The sequence below is a fragment of the Bombina bombina genome, chromosome 1, assembly GCF_027579735.1.
Source record: "Bombina bombina isolate aBomBom1 chromosome 1, aBomBom1.pri, whole genome shotgun sequence".
In the NCBI taxonomy this organism is placed as follows: domain Eukaryota; kingdom Metazoa; phylum Chordata; class Amphibia; order Anura; family Bombinatoridae; genus Bombina; species Bombina bombina.
In genome coordinates, this window is record NC_069499.1 from 218,001,889 (window position 1) to 218,027,245 (window position 25,357).

Here is a 25,357-nt window from a genome sequence, read left to right on the forward strand (position 1 = left end):
AACAAATATCTTCATACCTCAAAGATACAGGAGATTTTTTAAATAAGGCCAAAGATCTATACTTTGAATCTGAAAAATTCCTATTATATACAATGGATGTAAAGAGTCTTTACACGGCCATCAAACATGAAACAGGGATAGGAATAGTAAAAAAAGTATGCAAATTGAATACAAAATGTTCGGATTCACAAGTTGAATTTATTGAAGAGTTACTGAGACTTATTCTGTATTGGAACCACTTTATGTTCCAGGATGATTGGTACATTCAGATTAAGGGTACAGCAATGGGGACCAACGTTGCCCCATCATATGCCAATTTATTCATGAATGAAATTGAGGAGAGAATAATCTATGAAAATGATAAATTTAGAAAATATGGCGCCACCTGGTGGCGTTTCATAGATGATGTATTTGGCATATGGTGGGGCAGCGTTGAGTCCCTATTGGAATTTGTGAAGGAAATTAATGGGGCAGTCCCTGGTCTAGAGTTCACAGCAGAGTGGAGTGAAGAGACAGTGACCTTTCTAGATACTAGAGTAATTAAGGAAGGAAGAAAGTTAATCTTTGACATTTATAGTAAGGAGACAGACAGGAACACACTATTAGATTACAGAAGTTTCCATCCCAAAGGGTTACTTAACTCATTACCAAAGAGTCAACTATTAAGAGTAGACAGAATAGTCACCAATCCAGATACTAAAGAAATCAGACTTAGAGAGATGCAGCAAAAATTCCTAGATAGAGGATATCCTAAGGAAATTGTTGATAAACACATAGATAAAGTAAGGTCTAAGGAACAAAGTGTGGTTAAAAGTAAAAAAGGAGATAAATTGGTTCTGGTTACCCAATATAGTCCTGCAAGTGAGGATGTTAAACGAATTATAAATAGACATTGGCATGTTTTGAGCGAATGCAATAAAGGTATAGAAATATTTAAAAATCCGCCATTAATGGCGTTTAAAAGAGTAAGAAATCTGAGAGATCAACTAACACATACAGATGTAGGCTCTAAGAAGCAGGGGAGACAGGCATTTATTGGTAATAAAAGTAGAGGTTCATTCCCATGCCTGGGCTGTATGAGTTGTCACTCTATTATAAAAGGCAAATATTTCTATCACCCAAGAAATGGGAAAAAATATGAGATAAGAGATTACTATACCTGTGATTCTAAATATGTAATCTATCTCATAAAATGTTCCTGTTCTCTGATCTACATAGGGGAGACTACCCGTATGATCAGAGACAGGATATGCCAGCATCGCTCAAACATAAGGTGTAAGAACACTGAAGCCCCTGTGTCCCATCACTTCCTAAAATGTGGCCACCAGATAAGCCAATTAAGGTGGCAAGTGATCGATAGTGTGGGTCCACAAAGAAATGGAGGTGATAGAGAAAAGATACTAAAACAAAAAGAAATGTTTTGGATCTTTGAATTGGGAAGTATGGAACCTAATGGGCTCAATAGGGACTTTGATTGGTCTATTTTTCTGTAAAACTATTAAACAGTAAAATTACTTTTTTCATACAATTTTCTCTTAGGATAGTGTAACTCTTCTCAAATAATATAATTATTTACTGTCTAGAAAAACACTGTTTAAAGTATAATCTTGGAAAAGTACTGTTTAAAATATAACTAAAGTGTAAAATTAAAACGTGATCAGGCTAAAATATGATCTATCAGAGATGGAAAGAGTAAAAGCAAACATTGTATTTAAATTTTTGTTACATAGTATCATGTAATTGGAAATGTTTTTAATGTATTATTAGAAATGAACAGAAGAGGGCAGCAGATCCACCTGAAGAGTGGTTGGCGCCAAACTGAGGGTTTTAAATTGCTGCAATTGATAGTTTGTAACTAGCATGAGTAAGAGTGGCAACACTCGAAACGTCGCTGTTTGAGTACCTGTTATGTACAGAGAATAAAATATTTTGAATGATACAGTGCTGTGGACATTTATATATTCACTATTGGTTGAAATCTTTAATTCATCTTGCCTATGTTGAGTCGGGTAAAACTCCGCCTCAGAAAATTACAGCTCATTCTACTAGGTCAGTTTCTACTTCCTGGGCGTTTAGGAATGAAGCTTCGGTTGATCAGATTTGCAAAGCAGCAACTTGGTCCTCTTTGCATACTTTTACTAAATTCTACCATTTTGATGTATTTTCTTCTTCTGAAGCAGTTTTTGGTAGAAAAGTACTTCAGGCAGCGGTTTCAGTTTGAATCTTCTGCTTATGTTTTTCATTAAACTTTATTTTGGGTGTGGATTATTTTCAGCAGGAATTGGCTGTCTTTATTTTGTCCCTCCCTCTCTAGTGACTCTTGTGTGGAAAGATCCACATCTTGGGTAGTCATTATCCCATACGTCACTAGCTCATGGACTCTTGCTAATTACATGAAAGAAAACATAATTTATGTAAGAACTTACCTGATAAATTCATTTCTTTCATATATAGCAAGAGTCCATGAGGCCCGCCCTTTTTTTGTGGTGGTTATGATTTTGTATAAAGCACAATTATTCCAATTCCTTATTTTATATGCTTTCGTACTTTTTTATCACCCCACTTCTTGGCTATTCGTTAAACTGAATTGTGGGTGTGGTGAGGGGTGTATTTATAGGCATTTTGAGGTTTGGGAAACTTTGCCCCTCCTGGTAGGAATGTATATCCCATACGTCACTAGCTCATGGACTCTTGCTAATATGAAAGAAATGAATTTATCAGGTAAGTTCTTACATAAATTATGTTTTCTTAAATCTAAAACTAAGTTTGGATGCAACAAAAGATTGTGAAGCAGCATGTCTCGAGATATTGGAAATTTCTATGGGAGTTGAATTGTCGGCCTTTGCACTAGAGCACTGGTCCCCAAACCCACCCCCAAGCCTCCCCAACAGGCCAAGCCTCCAGGACTACCTTGGATGAGAACAAATAAAACAACCATGTTTACTAATTAGCTGATTATTTCAAAGTCTGCAAGAGCAAAAAAGGGAAGGATTACAAAAAATGTATCTTTTCCTTCAAGATTCTCTGAGTAGATAAAGAATCAGAGGAAATAGAGAAAACACATAGATCAGAGTGAACTCTCAAGAGTATCCACTCCTAGAGCTTGAACATCTGAGAAAAACAGATAAATTGTGAAACTGACAATATAGACTAGAAGCCAGGGCCGGACTGGGAAATCAGACCGGCCCTGGAAATTTGTATAGACCGGCCCAGCTCCGCCCCCTTTGACAATCCCCACCCCTTCATTTTAGCCCCACCCCCTCCGGCTCAGATTCGCCCCCCCCGGCCCAATCTCCCCAGCAATAAAGACACCCTCCCTCTGCTATGTTAAAGCATATGCAGTGAGCAATAGATAGTTAATAATTTTCATATCTGTGCAATATCCCAACCATTCCTTATATTAACCCCACACTTCCCTGTATTAGATACACACAAATAGTCAAATACAAAAGGTATTAGAACTATATACCAACCCTACTGTGTACATCCGGCACGCTCAGGTACTGAGGCTGTGTATTAGGTATCCCTATGCTATATCAGGCACGATACATTTTTAAATGGCATAATTTTAATAAAGTTTTAGTTTGACTTGAAAGGCTGTTATGTCAAAATTAAAATTTATAAACAAGTGTATTTTGCCATATATACAGCCCTTTCAGTGTTTAACACAGTTCTGTGAACTCCAAAATGCAGAACCCCAAAAGCAAGTAATTCAGTGGGTATAATTTTAATGCAAAATATTATAAGCTGTAAAGTATCACTTTAATAGACCATCAGATGGGTTCCCATGACATTTGTTCCAGTCATGACTTATTGTGAATTCCAAGTTTTTTTAGATTTATTTGCAGTGGAGTCCTTGTTTGCAGGCCGGTGTGTATGAGGCACAGAGTGGGAAAAAGCGGGCAGAGAGCCATCCTGACTGAGGACGCAGCACGCAGCTGGAGCCAGGGAGAAGAGCCGAGCACCGCCGGGGAGAGAGTCAGTGTCTCTCTTTGTGACTCAGAGGGCGCAATCCAGGTCCACTCCGCCCCCTGACTCGTCATGTAAGCCGCCGGCCCGCCCCACCTGAACCGGCCCGCATTAGACCTCCGACTCCTTCCTGGCCCAGTGTGGCCCTGGCCCTCGGACTGTGGACACTGCTGTGACAGAGCCTGTGACTGTCTGTGTGAGTGACAGACACAGACTCAGTCACAGTGTCTGGGTGAATATAAATGATTCACAATTTCGCGGCCGCAATATAACAAACGAGCAAAAATATAATTTATACAGCACAGCAGCAGTCAGCCAGCCCAGCTGAGCTGCCGGCCGGCGGCCCACCAGGATTTTTCCCTGTATCCCGGCTGCCCAATCCGGCCCTGCTAGAAGCTATAGATCCACCTATGGAATATTCCATTTGTTCACAAACTTCTGCAAAAGCTGAATTGTGGACTTGCCATTCTGTTGGAAAGACCTACTTCCTGCAAAGGAAGTCTGCGCTGAAATGATAGAATCTGAAATACTTGCATTGAGCCCGCATAAATATAGAAAAGATCTCCTTCAGAACTAACTGACTTATTGTTTCTCCATTGCAAAATAGGCCATTCTGGCTCTAACAGGAGTAGACTTCTGGACAGATTTAAATTCCGAATTCACTAAAGAAGAGCCTCTTCAGTACAACTGAAAAGGGAAGATGCAGTGGCAAAAGAGCCAGATGTTTCTAGAAATAACAGATTGAAATACTGGAAATATATATCCCCTAGCTTGTTCAAAAACGTCTTATGAACTGAAATTTAACCTCCAATTTTAAAGATTCTTTAGAAAAATGGTAATATACCAGAGCAAAAGGAAAATCTAGTTCAAATGTTTCCAAACTTTAAAGTTCCTGCAAGCAAGGGCACCTGAACAAGTAAATAGGATTAAAAAACATGTTTCCACTGTTCAAGTGGAGGCGTGTTTTTCACCAGTCTACCTAAATCTTGGCATTGTACATGTGAGGCTTGTGTACAACTGCTTGGCCATGAAAACCCATTTCCATCTAAAGGGGAGGAGAGTCCACGGCTTCATTCATTACTATTGGGAACTAAGAACCTGGCTACCAGGAGGCGGCAAAGACACCCCAGCCAAAGGCTTAAATACCTCCCCAACTTCCCTCATCCCCCAGTCATTCTTTGCCTTTCATCACAGGATCACAGCTGATATCCATGGTTGCTCGGACTCGGAACTCCCAATCTTGGTGGATTCGTCCGGAGCAGCACGAATGCCAGTCTGACGGGATGGGGAGCTGTTTGGGGTGCCAAGATGGCACAAGAAAAGTGGTCCAGGGAGGAGTCTCTCCTTCCGATCAACATCCTGGAACTACGAGCAATTTACAATGCTCTGAAGGCATGGCCTTCTCTGGGGTCGGTCAGTTTTACCAGATTCCAGACCAACATTACCTCGTTGGCCTACATAAACCATTAGGGGGGTACGAGGAGCTTCCTCGCGATGAGGGAGGTGTCTCAGATTCTGGAGTGGGCGGAGTCCCACGACTGCTCGCTTTCAGCGATTCACATTCCAGGTGTGGACAACTGGGAAGCGGATTTCCTCAGCAGACAATCCTTTCATCCGGGGGAATGGTCTCTCCATCCCGAGGTGTTTGCGGAGATTTGCAACAGATGGGGGGCGCCGGAGGTAGATCTCATGGCTTCCCGGCTCAATTCCAAGCTACCCAGATATGGGTTGTGGTCCATGGATCCTCAGGCGGAGCTAATAGATGCATTAGCAGTGCTGTGGAGGTTCAATCTAATTTTTCTGCCGTTACCACTTCTCCCTCGTGTAGTTGCCCGCATCAAGCAGGAGCAGTCATCAGTGATACTGATTGCTGCATCATTGCCACGAAGGATGTGGTCATCTCCTCCGTGGAAGTTACCTTGTCGCAGGGTTTTGCTGGAACAGGGTCCTTTTGTTCATCAAAATCTAGATTCTCGGAGGCTGACTGCGTGGAAACTGAACGCTTAGTCTTAGCCAAGGTAGGTTTCTCTGAGAGGGTTATTGGCACTCTCATTCATACTCGTAAGCCTGTTACTCATTGCATCTATTATAAGGTGTGGAGAGCTTACGTATTCTGGTGTGAAGAGCGTGGTTTCGCCTGGCATAAGAACAAGGCTGCCAGGATTCTTTCCTTTCTCCAGGAGGGTCTGGAGAAGGGCCTTTCTGCCAGTTCCCTGAGGGGACAGATTTCTGCCCATTCCGTTTTGCTGCACAAGAGACTCGCAGAGCTCCCTGACGTGCAATCCTTCATTAAGGCTCTGATTAGGATCAGACCTATGTTCAGATCTAACACTCCACCTTGGAGTTTGATTCTTAAGTTTTTGCAACGGGCTCCATGTGAGCCTATGCATTTGGTTGACATTAAATTGTTGTTGGCACGCAGAGTTTCTGAAATGGCTGCCTTGCAATGTGAGTCTCCTTATCTGGTGTTCCACACTGAATAAGACTGTCCTACGTACCTGCTTGGGTTTTCTTCCTAAGGTGGTGTCTGATTGTAACATCAATCTGGAGATTGTGGTTCCTTCCTTGTTTCCTAATCCTTCTTCTTCGAAGGAACATTTGCTTCATAATTTGTATGTGGTTCGAGCTTTGAAGTTTTATCTTCAAGCCACTAAGGATTTTCGACAAACTTCTTCTTTGTTTGTTATCTACTCTGGGAGGAGTAAGAGTCTGAAGGCTTCCTTATCTTTTTGGTTGAGGAGTGTTATACACTTAGCTTATGAGTCAGCAGGACTTAGACCTCCTCAGAGGATTACGGCTCATTCCACTAGAGCTGTGGCTTCCTCTTGGGCCTTTAAGAACGAGGCCTCTATGGATCAGATTTGTAAGGTGGCTACCTGGTTCTCATTACATACTTTTTCAAAATTCTACAAATTTGATGTTTTTGCTTCGTCTGAAGCAGCTTTTGGGAGAAAGGTTTTGCTGGCTGTGGTGCCCTCAGATTAGGGTCTGCCTTTCTTTTACCCCTCCTGTTATCATTCAGTGTCCTCTAGAGCTTGGGTATAGTTTTCCCAACAGTAAGGAATGATGCCGTGGACTCTCCTCATATTAAGAAGGAAAACATAAATTATTCTTTCCTGATAATTTAATTTTCTTCTGTATGAGGAGAGTCCACGGCCCCCGCCCGTATACTCCGATGGGCGGAACAAAATTTATTTTCTCTTCCGGCACCATTTATACCCTGATTTTTCTCATACTTTTCCTTGTTCCCTTGGCAGAATGACTGGGATATGAGGGAAGTAGGGGGGAGTATTTAAGCCTTTGGTTGAGGTGTATTTGCCTCCTCCTCCTCCTCATCGCCTCCTCCTCCTCATGTAAGCATAATTTATGTTTTTAGCTTTAGTGTAATGTAGTAGACAACCAAAAGTATTGATCTAGGCCCATTTTGGTATATTGCATGTCACTATATTACCACCAAATGCGAACAAATAAAAAAAATGTTCACTTTTTCACAAACTTTAGGTTTCTCACTGAAATTATTTACAAACAGCTTGTGCAATTATGGCACAAATGGTTGTAAATGCTTCTCTGGGATCCCATTTGTTCAGAAATAGCAGACATATATGGCTTTGGCATTGATTTTTGGTAATTAAAAGGTCGCTAATTGCTGCTGTGCATCACACTTGTATTATGCCCAACAGTGCAGGGGTTAATTAGGTATATTGTCTTTATATATTTTTTATGAAGTGTAGGATGCCTACACTAGTCTTGTCTTTGCCTTCGCCGGAGGAAGTTGAAGAAGGAAAGTGCTCCAGGTGTTTGTGAGAAGGGTGCTCAGACCTATTGAGGCCCAGTTTCTTTTGTAAAATGATGATGCAGTATCATTTACAAAGAATAAAGAAAAGACTCTTCACAGCAGCTGAATGATACAGGGACAAAGGAATACCCTTTTAGGTGCACAGCATTTCCCTAATGGGACTTCAGCCATAACTACCCTCAGGCGTCACGGGGAATCACCCCTAGCCTCCCCTGAGGGACTCCAATATTTCCTACTGCAATCCTCTGTGGTACTAAATACCTGCAACGGATGGTCTCTCTACTGGATACTTCTGCAGCTGCATTGACATTGACATGCCTGGTAAGCCAGTAGAGGGGTGCTGCATAAAGTAAGTGTCTTTACACAGCATAGAGGCTATTTGTAGGGATTCTGACGTGGATATAGCATAGCTGGGGACTTAATCTGCTTCCCTCAAGACTTTTTTTTTTTTTTTTCTCCATATCAGTCCTACTAGCATTGGAAACATTAGGGAAGCATCTGACTATTTTTAACCATCTGGCAGCTTTAGGGATTATTATTTGAGCACATTAAAAAATTGTGTGTAAGAAAACCGGAAATAGCTTATTGCAGAATGCGATTGGGCTGGAGAACAAATTTTGACAAGGTTTATATGTTTAATATGCTTGGTGCACTTTATTTTATTCTCAAACGGCCAAAAGTGTTTTTTTCCCCCTTATACAAGACATCAGCTTTACTCCTGATGGTATCTCCACCCCATCGGTGTTCCCAGGTTTTCTTCTCTCAATCTGGAGCCTCTGTGACTATATTTCAGCTACAACAGTTGGGGCTTATTTCTAAATAGATTTTAATCTGATTTTCAGTGCCTGCCAATCCCAGGAAAGGGGTGAGTACCTAATCAGGAGATTCCAGGTGGTACTTAAGGGCATCTTATTATTTTGGATGGCTTTAAAATTTATTACATTGGAAGATTGTGTGCCTGACGGAGTGATTTATAATTTAGAGGGCTGTACTGTTTATTACATAAGGTGTCATTGTATACTGTTATACAAACATGGAACAAAACATTTCTGTCCCCACTGATATTTCCATAGAGGAGTCAGTTACTGATTTCCCTCTATCCTATATAATAAAAGGCCAAGTGTGTTTGTCCGAAGCTGTCATGCGCAGTAGAGACTGCGCACGAGGACAAACACACCTGGCCTTCCAACTAACCTGGCGTTGTGTGGTGGAGTGGGCGTGGCTGGGCGGGTGTGAAGTGGGCGTGACGCAGGTGTGGCCTGGCGTGGCATGGGCGGGGTCAGGTGTGACGCAGGCGGGGCCGGCTGCTAAGAGACAGAGAGCTCTAAAGAGGGGGGATAGAGCGAGCAGAAGGGGGGGATAGAGAGGAGAGAGAGACGGCAAAAGAGAGAGGGGGAGAGAGACAGCAAAAGAGAAAGGGGGAGAGAGACAGCAAAAGAGAGAGGGGGAGAAAGACAGCAAAAGAGAGGAGGGAGAGAGACAGCAAAAGAGAGGGGGAGAGAGAGAGCAAAAGAGGGGGAGAGAGAGAGCAAAAGAGGGGGGAGAGAGCACAAAAGAGAGGGGGGAGAGTGCACAAAAGAGAGGAGGGAGAGAGAGCAAAAGAGAGGGGGGAGAGAGAGAGCAAAAGAGAGGGGGGAGAGAGAGAGCAAAAGAGAGGGGGGAGAGAGAGAGCAAAAGAGAGGGGGGAGAGAGAGAGCAAAAGAGAGGGGGGAGAGAGAGAGCAAAAGAGAGGGGGGAGAGAGAGAGCAAAAGAGAGGGGGGAGAGAGAGCGCAAAAGAGAGGGGGGAGAGAGAGCGCAAAAGAGAGGGGGGAGAGAGAGCGCAAAAGAGAGGGGGGAGAGAGAGCGCAAAAGAGAGGGGGGAGAGAGAGAGCAAAAGAGAGGGGGGAGAGAGAGCAAAAGAGAGGGGGGAGAGAGAGCAAAAGAGAGGGGGGAGAGAGAGAGCAAAAGAGAGGAGGAGGGAGAGTGCACAAAAGAGGGGGAAGAGAGCGCAAAAGAGAGGGGGAGAGAGAGAGCAAAAGAGGGGGGGAGAGAGAGAGAGCAAAAGAGGGGGGGAGAGAGAGAGAGAGCAAAAGAGAGGGGGGAGAGAGCAAAAGAGAGGAGAGAGAGAGAGCAAAAGAGAGGGGAGAAAGAGAGAGCAAAAGAGAGGGGAGAAAGAGAGAGCAAAAGAGAGGGGGGATAGAGAGAGAACAAGGGGTGGGACCCCTGTACTGCAAAAAATGGCCCGTGTACACGGGCTTTAGGACTAGTATACATATATATGTTTATTTTGCAAAGATGTTCCAGTATGTCAGGTCACTCAAATCTGTAAGAATTGTATACCTCAAATCTTGCACACATATCAGCCGCAACAGTCTAATGCTCAGAGGAAATTCTCCCTGTACTTGACACTCATGGGGAAAACTACCCTACTGTTTTTACTCCTAAAGCTAAAAATAATATATACAAAATAGGGACTGTTAGTTTAATGGCTTTCTTGAAACTAAGTAAGTTTAAGGGTAACTATTGGGTAAATCTGCAAAATATTTCTTGTGCTGATAACTTAAGGTTCAGAATTGATAAACGTCCTCTCTAAAGGTTTTTTTTTTTTTTTTTTATAAGAACCTTAGGCAGTTGTACACCATAGCACATTCTTATGTGATCTCAGTGTACCCAATTTATTATAATATGTGCAATTATATATTGTACTTAAATGACTAGTAAAGACAGTAGATTTGCTTAATTAACAAATGCATTATAAAAATACAATGCAATAGCACTTAGTCTGAACTTTAAATGAGTAGTAGATTTTTTTCTGACAAATTTCAGTTATGTCTATTTCCACTCCCCATATATCATTTGACAGCCATCAGCCAATCACAAATGCATATACGTATATTCTGTTAATTCAAAAAGTGTAAATATAAAAAGACACTGCACATTTTGTTAATGGAAGTAAATTGGAAAGTTGTTTAGAATTCAATGCTCTATCTGAATCATGAAAGTTTGATTTTGACTTGATTGTCCCTTTAACATAATAACATATGGTACCATTACCATTTATTATAACTATCTGCGCTATTAATACTTATTTATAAGTCAGTTAAGCATTGCACGCCCATCATTGCCAGGGGATGTAAACTGTTTTTTTTTGTCAGTCTGCATTTTATATACTGTTGTACACTTAATAATACGTTTTTCATAGGCAGAACTTCTGTCTCTGTGGATGCAAGACATTACATGTCGTATGCTATTAGTGTACACAATTCTATAGTATATACATTTCATTTATTGTAATCTGCATGTTTATTTCCTATTGCAGTTTGCAGGATTTATCTGTATTTTAACGCAACAGTGGAGATCCTTTAGCGATAAAGAACTATTGGTATCTCTTTTATACACTATGTTATGTGTAATTTATATGAACAAAGGTTCTTTCATGCAGATACTGAACATTGATCATGAATATTTTCATTATATGTAGAGATCCTTTAGAGATAAGATCTATTGGTATCTCTTTTATTCCATTGTATGAGTGATTTATATGTATGCAGATACTGTGCATTAATTGAGAATATTTTCATTAACTAAGCACATTGTATATTTACTTTGTGAGTATAAGCAGTCTCTGCTTACTCTGGGCATGAATTTACAAGTATCTAATGTGTACTTGTTGGTCTATATGGGCTGCTCCTTTAGTCATGAAGGCAACATAACAGCCTATATATGTGCAAATGTTTAAGTAGGTACATGTACTAGATCTGATGCTTATGTCATGTACAGTTTTTATAAACTTATGTATAAGTTTCTACATTTTAGGTTCTACCCTGAAAATAGTTTGGATTTCCGGACTGATTCTCTTTGCTTCAAAGAGAACAAAAATATTCGATCTCTTGAAGGACAGAGTTCCCCTGATTGACCAGCGTTCCTATCTAACATTTACAATAGGATTTGGCGGGTAGGGTCATAATTAATCCTAGTACCTGTGTAACCTCATGGTCAAGAGATTTTACCCCAATCTGTTAATTATCCAAAGGGAATAACAGTCCTGTCCTGGATTTCATTGCCGGTGATCAGAATCAGGACTTTTCAGTTTTTTCTTATCTGGCTGATAGCTAGTGCATGCTTATTTACTGTCAACTTCTGATGCTCATACTCTTAAACCTCTGTCTTTCAAGACAATAGTGGGAGTATCAATGTACCTAAATCTCCTCATATCCTGCTATAAGGGTAGCATTTACTGGAGTCATAATAGACTCAAACTATATCCATCTATTTTCCTGAAGGAACTTCGCATTATTAAAGTGATGGTAAATCCTAGTGTTTGTGAAACAATATGATTTACCAGTGGAACAAATAAAGGGGACTTTTAGTCATGAAGTATAATATACTTCATGCTGAAAGTTTCTTTATTTGTTTGAAGCGTTCACCGCACTGAGCACCTCAGGCAGCCCACTGCAGAACGCTATTTTGCTATGAGGTGACGTTTCAACCTCCTTAGCCAATAGCTGTGTGGACCAGCTGACGCTAAGCCGTATAGCCCGCATGTGGCCACTTACTCAGCATCACAAACTTCTGTCTCAAGGTCCATTCTTTCATCAGGATCTAAAATCTCTAAACTTGACGGCTTGGAGGTTGAACGCTTAGTATTTACAATAGTTTTTTCTGATTCTGTCATTGATACTTTGGTTCAGGCCTGTAAACCTGTGACAAGGAAGATTTATCACAAGGTCTGGAAGGCTTTTATTTCCGGGTTTTTGGTACATGGATTCAGTTGGCATTCAATTAATTCAGGATGGTTTGGGTAAGGATTTATTTGCTTGTTCCTTAAGGGGACAGATCTCTGCTCTTTCTATCTTGTTTCAAAAGAAGATTGCTAAATTTCCAGATATCCAGAATTTTGTCCAGACTTTAGTCAGGATTAATCCTGTAATTAAACCAGTTTCTTCTCCATAGAGTCTTAATTTGGTTTTAACAATTCTGCAGGTTTCTCCTTTTGAATTTATGCATGATTTAGCTATCCAGCTTTTGTCTTGGAAGGATATTTCTTCTGCTAGAAAAGTTTCTGAACTGTCTGCTCATTGTTGTGAGATTCCTTATCTTGTGTTTTATCAGGATAAGGCAGTTTTGAGAACGAAGTTTGACTTTTTGTTTCTTCTGAAAACATCAATCATGAGATTGTTGTGCCCTCTTTTTGTCATAATTGAAATAATTCTAAGGAGACGCTTCTCCATAATCTTGATGTGGTCAGAGCTTTGAAGTACTTTTTACAGGCTACTAAGGATTTTAGACAGTCCTCTTGCTTATTTGTTTGTTTTTCTGGTACTAGAAAGGGTCAGAATGCTACTGTTTCATTAGCCCAGTGCTTTCCAAACTGTGTGTCGGGACACACTAGTGTGTCGGCAGCAGTGTGTAGGTGTGTCCCTGCTTCAGCACAAATTTTTTTAAATTTTTTTTTTGGTTTCTGACTTTCCGCCTGCCTGCTGCGCATATCACATGGTTGACACGTGATTTATACCTAGGGGGACACAGAGCATCTTAACCTATTGGCGCAGCTCATTGGGAACTGAAACTATTCCCATTGGCGGCACATTGGCTCCTGACTGCACGTGTAGTCTCCTTAATTGGCTCGTGACTGCATGTGTAGTCAGTAAATAGGAGAGCAGTGTGTTTGCAGCGCGGTCAGTAGTCAATCGGACTCACCGAGCTCTGAGGGCGGCAGCTTAAACGCTGAGCTGAAGTCAGAGGGGTTATTTTCTGCAGCTAGCTCCCAGTAGTGCATTGCTGCTCCTGCTCTTGATATATGGATAGGAAGTGGAAGCTTAAAAATGCTTGATGATAAAATGCGAGTGTCTTTATCTAATATTCCACCAAATATTCAGAAACTGTGTTCATCCCATAAACCTCATACATCCCATTAAAATTTCAAGTAGCTATTGGTGTTATTAAACTTTTTTTTTAATTCTTGCACACTTACATACTGTTACTTGTAAATACATTTCATTATTATATAATTCATGTATGTGTCCGTATCTCTTAAAACAAGTTAGTTTATCCTCCTGTTTGCTAGTACAAATGAATTACTGTGTCACGAAATGATGTAGGTCTAAAAAGTGTGTCACCAACATAAAAAGTTTGGAAAGCTCTGCATTAGCCTCTTGGTTGATGCTTTTGATTCATATAGCTTACTTGGAGGCTGGTTAGTCTCCTCCTAAATAGATTACTGCCCATTTTACCAAATCAGTTGCTATTTCCTGGGCTTTTAAGAATGAGGCCTTTGTTGTTCAAATTTGCAAGGCAGCAACTTGGTCTTCCTTATATATTTTTTCTAAATTCTACCAGTTTTGCTTCTTCTGAAGCATCGTTTGGTAGGAAAGTCCTTTAGGTGGGCTGTTTCTGTGCGTTAAATATTTTGTACTTATATTTTTTCTGCAAAAACAAAAATAACTTATCTTCCAATGTATTTGGAATAGTATGTCTGGTTCCACCTAGATTATTTGTGGACTTCACAGCTCAGGTATTAGTTCCCAGAAGTAATGGATTGTGGACTCTCATTACCTTTATGAAAGAAAATATAATGTATGCTTACCTGATAAATTCATTTATTTCATGATGGTGAGAGTCTACAAACCTCTGCCCAATTATTTCTATTGTTTTTTTGTTTTTTTTTTGCGTCAGTTTGAGTATACACCTCCTTTGTTCCATGCTCATTTTTGTTGCTCTTATTTCCTTTTCCCTACCTTCTTTTTTTCTTGGCTATATGTCAGACTGCTTTCCAGTAAGGTGGGAGGGGGTTTGAGATCTTTGCCTCGTCCTAGTGGCCAGGAGTATAATTCCCAGGAGTAATGGATTGTGGACTCACCACCATGAAAAAAATTAATTTATCAGGTAAGCATACATTATATTTTTAAAGCTAGTTCTGAATAATAATATTTAATCAATACCAAGTCCTTTATTCCAACCTTAGGATCTGGTCAGACATTGAAACGTTTGTTCTGAAAGTGAAGGAATTTTTAGAACCTTGTTGCTTGATTTGCTACTCAAATTTTGGATACTCGTACTGTAATGCCCATCATACTATCACTATAACTAATATATTTATACGTGAAAAGTATATTATGCAGAGCTTGAGATATTTAAAAAAAAAATTGTTTTTATTTTTTGCGTGCAAACATTCATTTCCTTATTAACTTCCACGTGCAGGGTATAGGGGAGATCCAAGATGCTCCATCAGCTCGGGGAAGACGCTCGTATCACGGCAGTGTTAGCAGCCTGAGAGCTTCATCTGTGTCACAGAATACTCACAGTGCATTAGAAAGATGAGGTGAGTATTGGTTGGTTTGTTTTAAAATATTTAAGAAAAAAAGTAAACATGACACATTTAATTTTAAAGCCATCAGTTTTTTATGTTCAACCAGGGATTGGGATAATTCTCGGTTGACAGTATTTTAGATTTTAGCTTAATGGTGACCCAGTGACATTTTATAAAACTCAGCTAGCACTAGTACAGCTATGTTACCTACAGTAAGATAACTATAAATAAGGTAAGAAATCAAAAACAAAATGCTACAGATATTTGAAGCTGTGGAAAAAAAAAACAGTCCAAGTTATGGTATGATCAGGCAAGTAAACCAGATAAACTGATTTGTAAACCATAATGATTGCATAAAAAAACATCAAAATACTTTAATCCAGGTGAGTATGTCTGTCCTAGATATGAACAGAATAAGCTACTGTAAAATCATTTAGGTTCCTAAACCCATTGAGCCTGTTTTCTAGCTTCTTCTTTATCTTAGAATGGGATTTCACCAGAAGATTTGAAGTGTTGTGTGCTCCTGTATTGTACACAGTAGCAAAAATACTGCTGTGTAGGAAACGTTCAGAACTTTATAAACCCTGAGTTTAATACAAAAACATGTCCTGTTCAATGTACTTAAAACTTCCCCTTTGCCCCTTAAATTCTCAATCCTAACAAATGCAACAAAACTATGTATTATGTAATAATGCTAATATTTTTATTGCTTTATGTTTTCTTTCATGTAATTGGCAATAGTCCATGAGCTAGTGACGTATGGGATATACAATCCTACCAGGAGGGGTAAAGTTTCCCAAACCTCAAAATGCCTATAAATACACCCCTCACCACACCCACAATTCAGTTTTTACGAAGTTTGCCTCCTATGGAGGTGGTTAAGTAAGTTTGTGCTTAGTTTCTACGTTGATATGCGCTTCTCAGCATTTTGAAGCCCGATTCCTCTCAGAGTACAGTGAATGTCAGAGGGATGTGAAGGGAGTATCACATATTGAATGCAATGGTTTTCCTCACGGGAGATCTATTTCATAGGTTCTCTGTTATCGGTCGTAGAGATTCATCTCCTACCTCCCTTATTCAGATCGACAATATACTCTCATATTCCATTACCTCTACTGATAACTGTTTCAGTACTGGTTTGGCTATCTGCTATATGTGGATGGGTGTCTTTTGGTAAGTATGTTTTCATTACTTAACACACTCTCAGCTATGGTTTGGCACTTTATGTATTCATATAAAGTTCTAAATATATGTATTGTACTTATATTTGCCATGAATCAGGTTTATGTATATTTCCTTTTGCAGTTTCATAAATTTTTTAGGAAAAAAAAATTCTTACCTGGGGTATAGTCTTTTTTTCAAATTGACTGTATTTCATTAAATTTCACAGGCAAAATTAGGCTCGCGAGGGCGCAAAATGCCAAAGTATATTGCGTCATTCTTGGCATGAGATTTTTTGGCGCAAAGTTATGTTCGATGATGCAAAATTAGTCATTTCCGGCGTCTTAGTTGACGCTGAGTTCCTTTCACAAGGTTGCTTCTTCTATGACGTGAGTGTGTCATTTCCGGATGTTGTTAGCGCCAAAAAATTCTGTTGGCGTAGTGCGTCATACTTGCCGCCAAATATTTTCATTATTTTAAACCCCATTCCTATATGCCTCTTGCCTTTTTCTCTATCAGAGGGCTATGCTGTTTGCATTTTTTCCCCCATTCCTGAAACTGCCATATAAGGAAATTGATAATTTTGCTTTATATGTTGTTTTTTCTCTTACTTTTGCAAGATGTCTCAATCTGATCCTTTCTCAGAAATCACTGTTGGAACCCTGCTGCCTGATAACAGTTCTACCAAAGGTAAGTGCGTTTGTTGTAAATTTGTGGAGATTATATCTCCAGCTGAGGTATGTAATAGTTGTCATGATAAGCTTTTACATGCAGAGAATGTGTCCATCAGTAATAGTACATTGCCTGTTGTTCCTTCAAGATCTAATGTACAAGATATACCTGTGAATTTAAAAGATTTTATTGCTGATGCAATTCAGAAGGCTTTGTCTGCCATCCCGCCTTCTAATAAACGTAAAAGGTCTTTTAAAACTTCTCATAAAGTTGATGAAATTTCAAATGACCGACAACATACTGAAATCCTTCCTCAGATATTGACACTGACAAATCTACTTATTTATTTAAAACTAGTCCTAAAGCCCGTGCACACAGGCCATTTTTTGTACTACAGCGGTCCCACCCCTTGCTCTCTTCCCCCTCTCTTTTGCTCTCTCCCCCCCTCTCTTTTGCGCTCTCTCCCCTCTCTCTTTTGCTCTCTCTTTGCTCTCTCTCCCCCCTCTCTTTTGCTCTCTCTCTCTCCCCCTCTCTTTTGCTCTCTCTCCCCCCTCTCTTTTGCTCTCTCTCCCCCCTCTCTTTTGCTCTCTCTCCCCCCTCTCTTTTGCTCTCTCCCCCTCTCTTTTGCTCTCTCCCCCTCTCTTTTGCTCTCTCCCTCTCTCTTTTGCTATCTCCCTCTCTCTTTTGCTATCTCCCCCCTCTCTTTTGCTCTCTCCCCCTCTCTTTTGCTATCTCCCCCCTCTCTTTTGCTATCTCCCCCCTCTCTTTTGCTCTCTTTTGTGCTCTCTTTTGCTCTCTCCCCCTCTCTTTTGCTATCTCCCACCTCTCTTTTGCTCTCTTTTGTGCTCTCTTTTGCTCTCTCTCCCTCTCTTTTGCTCTCTCTCCCTCTCTTTTGTGCTCTTTCTCTCCCTCTCTTTTGCGCTCTTTCTCTCTCCCCCTCTCTTTTGCTCTCTTTCTCTCTCCCCCTCTCTTTTGCTCTCTTTCTCTCTCCCCCTCTCTTTTGCTCTCCCTCCCCCCTCTCTTTTGCTCTCCCTCCCCCCTCTCTTTTGCTCTCCCTCCCCCCCTCTCTTTTGCTCTCCCTCCCCCCTCTCCTTTGCTCTCTCTCCCCCATCTCCTTTGCTTTCTAGCCCCCCTCTCCTTTGCTTTCTAGCCCCCCTCTCCTTTGCTTTCTAGCCCCCCCTCTCCTTTGCTTTCTAGCCCCCCTCTCCTTTGCTCTCTCTCCCCCCCTCTCCTTTGCTCTCTCTCCCCCCTCTCCTTTGCTCTCTCTCCCCCCTCTCCTTTGCTCTCTCTCCCCCCCCTCTCCTTTGCTCTCTCTCCCCCCTCTCCTTTGCTCTCTCTCCCCTGCTCTCTCTCCCCCCTCTCCTTTGCTATCTCTCCCCCCTCTCCCCTTCTCCTTTGCTCTCTCTCCCCCTTCTCCTTTGCTCTCTCTCCCCCCTCTTTTGCTCTCTTTCTCTCTCCCCCTCTCTTTTGCTCTCTTTCTCTCTTTTGCTCTCTTTTGCTCTCTTTCTCTCCCCCCCCCCTCTTTTGCTCTCTTTTGTGCTCTCTTTTGCTCTCTCTCCCTCTCTTTTGCTCTCTCTCCCTCTCTTTTGTGCTCTTTCTCTCTCCCCCTCTCTTTTGCTCTCTTTCTCTCTCCCCCTCTCTTTTGCTCTCTTTCTCTCTCCCCCCTCTCTTTTGCTCTCCCTCCCCCCTCTCTTTTGCTCTCCCTCCCCCCTCTCCTTTGCTCTCTCTCCCCCATCTCCTTTGCTTTCTAGCCCCCCTCTCCTTTGCTTTCTAGCCCCCCTCTCCTTTGCTTTCTAGCCCCCCTCTCCTTTGCTTTCTAGCCCCCCTCTCCTTTGCTTTCTAGCCCCCCTCTCCTTTGCTCTCTCTCCCCCTCTCCTTTGCTCTCCCCCCCCCCCTCTCCTTTGCTCTCTCTCCCCCCCCTCTCCTTTGCTCTCTCTCCCCCCCCTCTCCTTTGCTCTCTCTCCCCCCCTCTCCTTTGCTCTCTCTCCCCCCCTCTCCTTTGCTCTCTCTCCCCCCCTCTCCTTTGCTCTCTCTCCCCCCCTCTCCTTTGCTCTCTCTCCCCTGCTCTCTCTCCCCCCTCTCCTTTGCTATCTCTCCCCCCTCTCCTTTGCTATCTCTCCCCCCTCTCCTTTGCTCTCTCTCCCCCTTCTCCTTTGCTCTCTCTCCCCCCTCTCCTTTGCTCTCTCTCCCCCCTCTCCTTTGCTCTCTCTCCCCCCTCTCCTTTGCTCTCTCCCCCCCCCTCTTCTTTGCTCTCTCTCAACCCTCTCCTTTGCTCTCTCTCAACCCTCTCCTTTGCTCTCTCTCCCCCCTCTCCTTTGCTCTCTCTCCCCCCTCTCCTTTGCTCTCTCGCCCCCCTCTCCTTTGCTCTCTCGCCCCCCTCTCCTTTGCTCTCTCCCCCCCCCCTCTCCTTTGCTCTCTCCCCCCCCCCTCTCCTTTGCTCTCTCCCCCACTCTTTTGCTCTCTCCCCCCCCTCTCCTTTGCTCTCTCCCCCACTCTTTAACTCTCTCTCCCCCCTCTCTTTAACTCTCTCTCCCCCTCTCTTTAACTCTCTTTCCCCCCTCTCTTTAACTCTCTTTCCCCCCTCTCTTTAACTCTCTCTCCCCCCTCTCTTTCTCTCTCTCTCCCCCCCTCTCTTTCTCTCTCCCCCCTCTCTTTCTCTCTCTCCCCCCTCTCTTTCTCTCTCTCCCCCTCTCTTTCTCTCTCGCCCCTCTCTCTCTCCCCCTCTCTTTCTCTCTCCCCCTCTCGTTCTCTCTCCCCCCCTCTCCTTTGCTCTCTCTCCCCCCCTCTCCTTTGCTCTCTCTCCCCCCCTCTCCTTTGCTCTCTCTCCCCCCCTCTCCTTTGCTCTCTCTCCCCCCCCTCTCTTTTGCTCTCTCTCCCCTCTCTTTAACTCTCTTTGCCCCCTCTCTTTCTCTCTTTCTCTCAAAGGAGAAGAAAATTCATTCAGGCCAGTTCTGGATTTGAAAATTTTGAATCGTTATGTAACAGTGCCAACTTTCAAAATGGTGACTATTAGGACTATTCTACCTTTTGTTCAGCAAGGGCATTATATGTCAACAATATACTTACAGGATGCATATCTTCATATTCTGATAAACTCAGATCATTATCGGTTTCTGAGATTCTCTTTCCATTTGGCCTAGCGACAGCTCCAAGAATCTTTTCAAAAGTTCTCGGTGCCCTACTCTCTGTAATCAGAGAACGGGGTATTGCGGTGTTTCCTTATTTGGACGATATCTTGGTACTAGCTCAATCTTTCTGCAGAATCTCACATGAATCAACTAGTGTTGTTTCTTCAAAGACATGGTTGGAGGATCAATTTACCAAAAAAGTTCTTTGATTCCCTAGACAAGGGTCACCTTTTTAGGTTTCCAGATAGATTGTGTCCATGACTCTGTCTCTAACAGACAAGAGAAGATTAAAATTGGTTTCAGCTTGTCGGAACCTTCTGTCTCAATCATTCCCTTCAGTATCTATGTGCATGGAAGTTTTAGGTCTCATGACTGCAGCATCGGACGCGATCCCCTTTGCTCGTTTTCACATGAGACCTCTCTAGCTTTGTATGCTGAACCAGTGGTGCAGGGATTATACAAAGATATCACAATTAATGTCCTTAAATCCCAATGTTCAACTCTCTCTGACTTGGTGGTTAGATCACCATAGTATAGTTCTAGGGGAGTCTTTTGTTCATCGAACCTGGACTGTAATCACAACCGATGCAAGTCTTTAAGGTTGGGGAGCTGTCTGGGGATCTCTGACAGCACAAGGGGTTTGGAAATCTCAAGAGGCGAGATTACCAATCAATATTTTGGAACTCTGTGCGATTTTCAGGGCTCTTCAGGTTTGGCCTCTGTTGAAGAGAGAACCGTTCATTTGTTTTCAGACAGACAATATCACAACTGTGGCATATGTCAATCATCAGGGTGGGACTCACAGTCCCCAAGTTATGAAAGAAGTATCTCGAATCCAGCTCCTGTCTAATTTCTGCGGTTCATATCCCAAGTATAGAAAATAGGGAAGCGGATTATCTCAGCCATCAGACTTTACATCCGGGGAGTGGTCCTTCCATCTGGATGTGTTTTCTCAGATTGTTCAGATGTGGGGTCTTCCAGAAATAGATCTGATGGCTTCTCATCTAAACAAGAAACTTCCCAGGTACCTGTCCAGGTCTAGGGATCCTCAGGCGGAAGCAGTTGATGACAGTTCCTTGGTGTTACCAACCTGCTTATATTTTCCCGCCTCTAGTTCTTCTTCCAAGAGTGATCTCCAAAATCATCATGGAACAATTGTTTTTTGTTTCTGGTAGCTCCAGCATGGCCTCACAGGTTTTTGTATGCGGATCTTGTTCGAATGTCCAGTTGCCAACCTTGGCCACTTCCATTAAGGCTAGACCTTCTGTCTCAAGGTCCGTTTTTCCATCAGGATTTCAAATCATTAAATTTGATGGTATAAAAATTGAACGCCTAGTTCTTAGTCATAGAGGTTTCTCTGACCCAGTGATTTATACTATGTTACAGGCTCGTAAATCTGTTCCTTGGAAGATTTATTATCGAGTTTGGAAGACTTATATTTCATAGTGTTCTTCTCATAAATTCTCTTGTCATTCTTTTAGAATTCCTAGAATTTTACAATTTCTTCAGGATGGTTTGGATAAGGGTTTGTCTGCAAGTTCCTTGAAGGGACAAATCTCTGCTCTTTCTGTTTTATTTCGTAGCTAAGCTTTCTGATATTCACTGTTTTGTACAGGCTTTGGTCCGTATTATGCCTGTCATTAAATCAATCTCTCCTCCTTGGAGTCTTAATTTGGTTTTGAAGGCTTTACAGGCTCCTCCGTTTGAGCCTATGCATTCTGGACATTAAACTACTTTCTTGGAAAGTGTTGTTCCTTTTGGCCACCCTTTTTATGGTGGTTATGATTTTTTTGTATAAAGCACAATTATTTCCAAATTCCTTTGTTGATGCTCTTTACTCCTTTCTTTATCACCCCACTACTTGGCTATTCGTTAAACTGAATTGTGGGTGTGGCGAGGGGTGTATTTATAGGCATTTTGAGGTTTGGGAAACTTTGCCCCTCTTGGTAGGATTGTATATCCCATACGTCACTAGCTCATGGACTCTTGCCAATATGAAAGAATTGAACTTATCAGGTATATTATGTTATATTTATTTGACTTTAATAGGGAGGTTGGTATTTTATTTAAAAATAAATAAATAATTATATATATATATATATATATATATATATATATATATATATATATATATATATATATATATATATATATATATATATACATACAGTATATGCCACAATAGTTATTAAGTGTGTAGTTGTGAAAATATATATTTCCTTTTTTTTTTCTACAGTTCTGGTCATAATAAGATGATGTTTCCATGACAAGTTAACGGATCTCTTTTATGGTTAATTAATGAAGAAGATGAAGAAAATCAACACATCTGTGTGGATTTCTCAATGGACCACAAACCTTTTCCTAAACCAGCTTACAAACAACTAATATGGTTACTGCTTCACCACAATATTGCCATATTACAGTTCGCAAAAAAGAAATCTAGGCCATTTATTCCTAAATAATTGTAAAAATATTCAAAGTGAATAATTTATATATACTGTATGATAAGTTTTTTTTTTTGTAGAATTATTATTTGATACAAATATTAAGGTTTTACAGTGATTAGTTTTATGACTAATCATCATCCATATATTTGGTACAGTGTTATATAAGCAATGAGTTGGCATTGATGCCCAAGTGTTGAAAACGCATCTTCAAACAAAACGGTTAACATATTCTATGTTAAATATATCTAAGGATTTATTTTCCATGTTTGTAATTTATTTGATGTTCTTAAATATAGTTCTAAGATTTATATTTGAAGAAGGAGATTAATTACTCGTATAAGAAAGGGAAGTAATCTATCGTTATAGGAAAGTCATTTTATAATATATTGTTAATGCCCCATAAACTTTGTTGTTCTTCAAGACATCTTATTTAAAGCTGGTTTCATAATGTAGTTAGAATAGAAAGGTTAGGCTACATGAATACAGCACATGGCAGGAATTACCCTATAATATATAGATTGTATTATCTTCACTTGTTATATTTGCAATTCTTTCTATTACAAATATCATAGAGAGTCTAGATAATATCACATTTGTTTTGCTGTCTTGGTGTCCTTTTTTGAAGATCATATGTAGGTAGGCTTAGCAGCAATGCACTGCTGGGAGATAGCTGGTAAATGCTGGCTGAAATTTTTTTTTTTGTCATTGTGGTTATGTAGCTCCCTTAGGGCATTGCCCTGGGTCAGCAACAAAGGATACCAAAAGAACAAAGCTAATTTGATAATAGAAGATATTTGGAATGTTGATTAAAATTGCACGCTCTACCTTTAAGCTTTTTATACAAGAACATTTCCAGCGTTTAATGCAATAAAATTACTGAAGATATTCATATATCATCAGGGTTTTATTGGCTAAGGGAAACAATAATATTTTTTGATTTTCATGAGAAATGTACTTACGTTTCAGGTCCTTAGCAGTTGCTGAATGAACATGTAAATTTATAAATGACCTTTTAATAGAGGCATACATTTCCTACATAGCTATAAATCTTAGAAATCAATTTTGCATATACAGTGTAATCCAAAAATGAAAAATAATTTTTGCGGAAAAAGCCACTACAAATATTTTCACCTTTCTTCAAATCTTTTAACTGCACCTGAAACAAACACTACCAATTTGGGACTGAAATTCAGGGTTTGCAGGACTGTTCCATGCAATTGGGAGGGAATCTGCTTCCTGGTAATTTAATAATTGTATGCTATCATTACACAGTGTGTACAGGAAGAACGCATTTGGGTAATATGGAGATGAGTGACGCAGTGTATCACACAAGCACAGAGCACCACATTTGGCAGCATGGTGTTATTAAATAAGCAAATGTTTTCCAAACTGCACAGTTGCTACTTTTTTAAATAATAAATGGGGTCTCACTTTGCATCTTTGCACTATTTGGAGGGGGTTGTTTTTCTTTTTCTTCAATGTGAACCACCCTCTGTTACTTACAGAGTTAGACTGTCCTGCATTACTTTCAGACAAGTCCCTTATTGGGAGAATTTAATTGTTTTGAGCAATACACGCAAGGAATTGTGCTGTGACATACCGGCTAACATTTCTGTGATGGGGGTAAATTTTAAATATACATTAAAAACTATGGGAGTTTTCTTTCCCTTGAATGTCATCACTGAATTTGGTTTCTGTAAACAAAAAAAGGAATACAACCCCCAGTGTGTTCAGTGTAATATAATGTTGTATATATACATATTAGCTGTAAGCTTGATCATCTGCTTTGCTGTAAAAGCAACAACCAGGACAAGCTTTTTAGATCAAGTCTTAGATACTAAAAGTGATCGTTCTCATTAGTGTGTGTGTGTATATGTATATATGTATGTATGTATGTGTATATATATATATATATATACAGTATATATACATATATATATTTATACATTATATATATATATATATATACATATACACACACTATTCTTGGCTGCAGCGGAATTGTTGCAATGGTGTGAGTTTTGCACTTTTTTTTGTCTTTTTTTAGACATTTGGATGTAGTAGTGAACATCCTCAATAGCAGTTTGGTAAGACAAAACTAAAGAAAAATATACTATATCTAAAAATAATGGATTGATAAACATTTTATTTGGATCTGTCAACCACGACCCAACTTTAGCACCTTAATATTCTCAAATATTATTTTTCTATACTAAACCCATTTTATCATAGATTTAGAAAGTTGTAAATGTGTTTGTGAACAATCTTTTGAACGTGCCATCTTAAGAACAGATATTTAATGGAACATCTGTATATATTTTTTTAACTTTAAAACTCAAATGCATTTATCATATAGATTTAGTCATAGTGAAAAAAATGACCTATTTGTGCTGCTGCTTTTGTGGTCTGTTCAGATGTTTGCCTTATTTGAACTGCCGCATTCATTGAAATACACAGGTATAGATTTTATTTTTCATAATTAATACCCATACTAAATGTAATAGTGAACTTAAATGGGTATTACAGGTTGCAAGATTTTCGCTTTCAAGGTGTTCTATTTTCTATAGCAACCAACGGTCAATGCTAGAAACTTGTTTTAAAGGGATAAATGCAACGACTATATTTTAATTAAATATGGGTCTTAGATTTTCTGCTGGTGTTTTCTTAAAGATACACTAAGAAATGTTTTAAACTTCAGCAATTTGGTTGTTATAAGTAGTTAATAGAAGTATCAAAAAAATATAAATACGTTTCTAAAGATATGTGATTAGTTATAATCTTGTTAACAATCCGTATGTATGTGTAGATATCCAGAATTGCTGAACACGTTTGCTAAGTATTCTTTTACATCAGATTCCCTGTGTAATTAAAGGGACAGCCTACTCCAGAACTTTT

At 40.4% G+C, this 25,357-nt stretch overlaps 1 protein-coding gene across 1 annotated transcript in view; it reads left to right on the plus strand.

Moving 5' to 3' along the window:
* The window catches only part of TOGARAM1 (TOG array regulator of axonemal microtubules 1), a 334,226-nt gene extending 310,375 nt beyond the window's left edge, over positions 1–23,851 (plus strand). The window contains 2 exon segments of the mRNA XM_053697849.1: positions 14,946–15,066; positions 22,252–23,851. Of these exon segments, the coding sequence (XP_053553824.1) occupies positions 14,946–15,065 (120 nt within the window). The 3' untranslated portion in view covers position 15,066; positions 22,252–23,851.
* Positions 23,852–25,357: the final 1,506 nt, after the last annotated feature.